This window comes from Lupinus angustifolius, chromosome LG05 (assembly GCF_001865875.1).
Source record: "Lupinus angustifolius cultivar Tanjil chromosome LG05, LupAngTanjil_v1.0, whole genome shotgun sequence".
Taxonomy (NCBI): domain Eukaryota; kingdom Viridiplantae; phylum Streptophyta; class Magnoliopsida; order Fabales; family Fabaceae; genus Lupinus; species Lupinus angustifolius.
This window is the reverse complement of record NC_032013.1, coordinates 7,488,296-7,491,655: the sequence shown is the minus strand read 5'-3', so window position 1 is coordinate 7,491,655 and position 3,360 is coordinate 7,488,296. Positions and strand designations below refer to the sequence as shown.

At 36.9% G+C, this 3,360-nt stretch overlaps 1 protein-coding gene across 1 annotated transcript; it reads right to left on the bottom strand.

Annotated features, from left to right (window-relative positions):
• LOC109347611 (fatty acid desaturase 4, chloroplastic-like) lies at positions 1,174-2,455 on the bottom strand. Its single transcript, XM_019587542.1, has one exon. The coding sequence runs from the start codon at positions 2,284-2,286 to the stop codon at positions 1,381-1,383; it is 906 nt and encodes a 301-aa protein (XP_019443087.1). The 5' UTR covers positions 2,287-2,455; the 3' UTR covers positions 1,174-1,380.

The following is a 3,360-nucleotide window of genomic DNA, read 5'->3' as shown; positions in this document are numbered from 1 at the left end:
GTTGCACCTTGCTTGCCCAATTGTACTACTTACTATGCTTAAATCAACATTTTTTTATAGAACCAAATGTACTTGTAACTTTATTTTGATTAAGAATATTGCTATCTATCAGAAGCAGGTTAAACTAAACAGTACTTGGATATTGGCTTATCAGAAACATAGGCCTTCCTGAATACCCATTATTCCACAGGAACTGTATATAATGGCTTTCAAGTTGTCTAATAATGTTGAGGCATTAACGCATCATGTAGATTTGTGCCAGTATGCATGAAATGAAAGGAAAACTGCATTGACTAATTGTAGTTTACCCACATAGGATAAATGTCTAGTGTACCAACATTTAATCCCAGCAACAAGCTTATCCACCACACATTGACAATAAAAAACTATCCATATGTTTGGGGATAGAGGAACTCCCAAATATTTCACAGGGAAATGTCCTTGCATACTGGAAGTGAGCAAAATTTCATGCTTAACATGAGATACTTCACCTAACAAAATTTGTAATTTATTCTAATTTGCCTCTAAAAGTGTTGTATCAGGAACTCAAATAATACCTCCATCACCAATGCAGTTGTACTTTTAGCAGCCTTTGTGAAGATCATAAGGCCCATCACCCTTACTTGGAAATGGCATTGAAACTATCCAAAATTTCACTTTATAAAACCGAACTAAAAGTTACTAGCAGTGAAATGATTTGCCTGTATCAATGTTTTAAAGTGTGATTGTGGTTATTATGATTACCGCCATTGCAATGCAGATTGCGGTCATTGCGTTAGTGAATTTTTTATGAATAAAAAAATGTTTCTCAATTTGATGTGGCTAGTGCTGCCCATATACAGTTCGACGTGGTTGCATGATAACACCAGCGTGGCTGTATCATTATGGTTCAGTGTCACATCGCAATTATAGTGTGATGCGGTTGTGGCGGTCACCATAACTACAATGTTATAGCCGCATCACCATAACTATAATATTATGGCCACATCACCTGATATGATCCACAATTTAACACAACTTTCTTTCTTTACTGATAATATGGTCAATACATTTGTCATTTCAAATGTGGTATTTCTTTAGAATGAAAATTGCATATGTTGAGAATTGTGGTGCATCAAATGAATATTAGACCTTATTTATTACTGGGAAGAGTATCACATTTTAAGAAACATTACAGATTTGCTAATATATTACATTTAACCTTTCAAACATTTAATCTAATTTGCTCCATACAGATGACATGGGCTAAAAAGCTAGTTCTTAGATAAAGTATATCAACCAAGATGTATATTTACACATGCTGACAAATGCTTATTTAAGAAAAGATAAATGTAATTGGAAAAAGAGATAACAGCAATAAGCTCACACTTGTATTGGCACTTAAAGAGGTATCTCAGTCTCTTCCAACCACTCAGAAGTAGGCTCACTCCACGACCTGGGTCTAACCCCAAGTGTAAAATACAAGATCAATTCCATGGCTTCAAAAACCTTATGCTCATCCAAGAACTCATTCCATACTCCACTCACAATGCAGTAATTATTGTTATACGGTGGCCGATGGTGCGCTCCATGCTGTGACCGCGACACCAGCACCCTGGCCTCCTGCAATGCCACGACTAGTGGCGGAAGCCGGCTCTTTGTCCCATGTGCCCAGGCATGAAATTGTTGGCTAAACATAATGCAACCGGCAAACATTGCAACAAATGCCTGCACAGTAGGGTCATGACAAACAAGGTCTATAGGAAGCACTATGAATGTCACTGCACGTGCCAATGCGTGTAAGTTGTTCGCAAAATGGCGCCTAGTGATGGTCCATGGCAACTTATGGTGTCCTTGAAAAGCCTCAATTTGGGAGCCAACAAATGGGGTTGAACCATCACCATAATTATCAATGCCCCAATGATAAATTCCTGATCCTAGATCAGCTAAAATGTAACCAACATAGCCTGCTATAATTGGCTCAACCCACATGTGCAAATCAGCTGCAACCTTTGTGGATTGTCCTAAGGATATGAGCAAAGTTGTGCACCCTGCTGCCACCCATGCCCTGTGAGACCATGTCGAATTTAAACTCGGGTCATTCTCTATGAGACGGTTAGCGGCAGCTACCACCGGTGGAGCTGGCAGCACAGGCCTTTGTTCAATAGCCAATTGTTTATCACCGGACCTAGATTTGGTATTGGTAGTGGTGGTGCAATATACGCGAGCCCTGCAGAGGAGTGAGTCGCTTGTGCAAGATTGGTGGTGGAGACTTGGTGGATACTTGTGTTGGGCTAAGGAATACATTGTTGAATAAGAAGCAAATGCTTGTATGAGGAAATGAAAATTTATGCAAAATTTGGAGCTACTCAATAGTGGTTGTTGTAAGAAATGCAGATTTTGTGGAAGTGTAGAAAGTATGCATTGTATGGTGGGCAAGGAGGATGCGTGGTGTAATGGAGATCAAAATTCTTGGAGCCTTCTTGGATTTATATATTTTGTGTCATACATTTAATTGTAGTTTTACTTGTACATAATCTCACAATAAACATCGTCTTTAGTATAAGAGAGAATGAATTCTTATTTCTTCTTTTATTTTTAATGACAAAGTGTTATTCTATTATAAATAAAATAATAAAAGTGTGATATTATTTTTTGTTTTTCGAGTACTTGTCCCTCATATGTCCAAAAGGAACCTACTCTTTGTTCTCATGACATTAAAAGAGTATTGAGCAATCAAAATTGTTTGATTACTTGGACCAAAAACAATTGCTAGTTTTTGTGGTCCCTGGTATGATTTATTTGATTAGAACGTGTGGCTCACAATTCTTAAGCAACAAAATGGAAATGAAAAAGGTCTATTCTCTTATTAATTACCTTTTCCGTCAACCAACCAAACTTTTATGGCATTGCTAAATACCAATAAGATAAAGAGATAGAGTGGGCTTGCAAGGATGTTTTTCTTCCACAGGTAACCAATTATTGAAGCAACTTTCTTTCACGTAGTGAATCAGAAAACGAATATAGTAACAACTAGTGGGGTAGGAATGGTTTGGTTTTTCAAAATAAACCAAAACTAAAACATATCAAACCAATGATATGGTTTGATTTTTTAGTGACAAACTTAGGATTTGTTTGCAAGTTAGTTTTTAGAGAATAAATGAGAGAAAAGAAAGCTTAAGAGTTATGGAACATACTTGTAAGATAACTCTCAAACATTCTTTTTTCCTTCCTTCTTTACTAATAGTCAACTCACACATAGACTCTTAGCATTTCATATTAAATATAATATAGACAAATTTTTTGTCCCAAGAGTTTTGGTATCTCTTCCTTCTTCAGTTTGTGAACCTAGGGGTTAAGGAGACAAACCAGCCCAAAAGT

What these genes read in the sequence shown, in the direction of transcription:
- LOC109347611 (XM_019587542.1), bottom strand. Translation starts at nt 2,286, where the DNA reads ATGTATTCCTTAGCCCAACACAAGTATCCACCAAGTCTCCACCACCAA.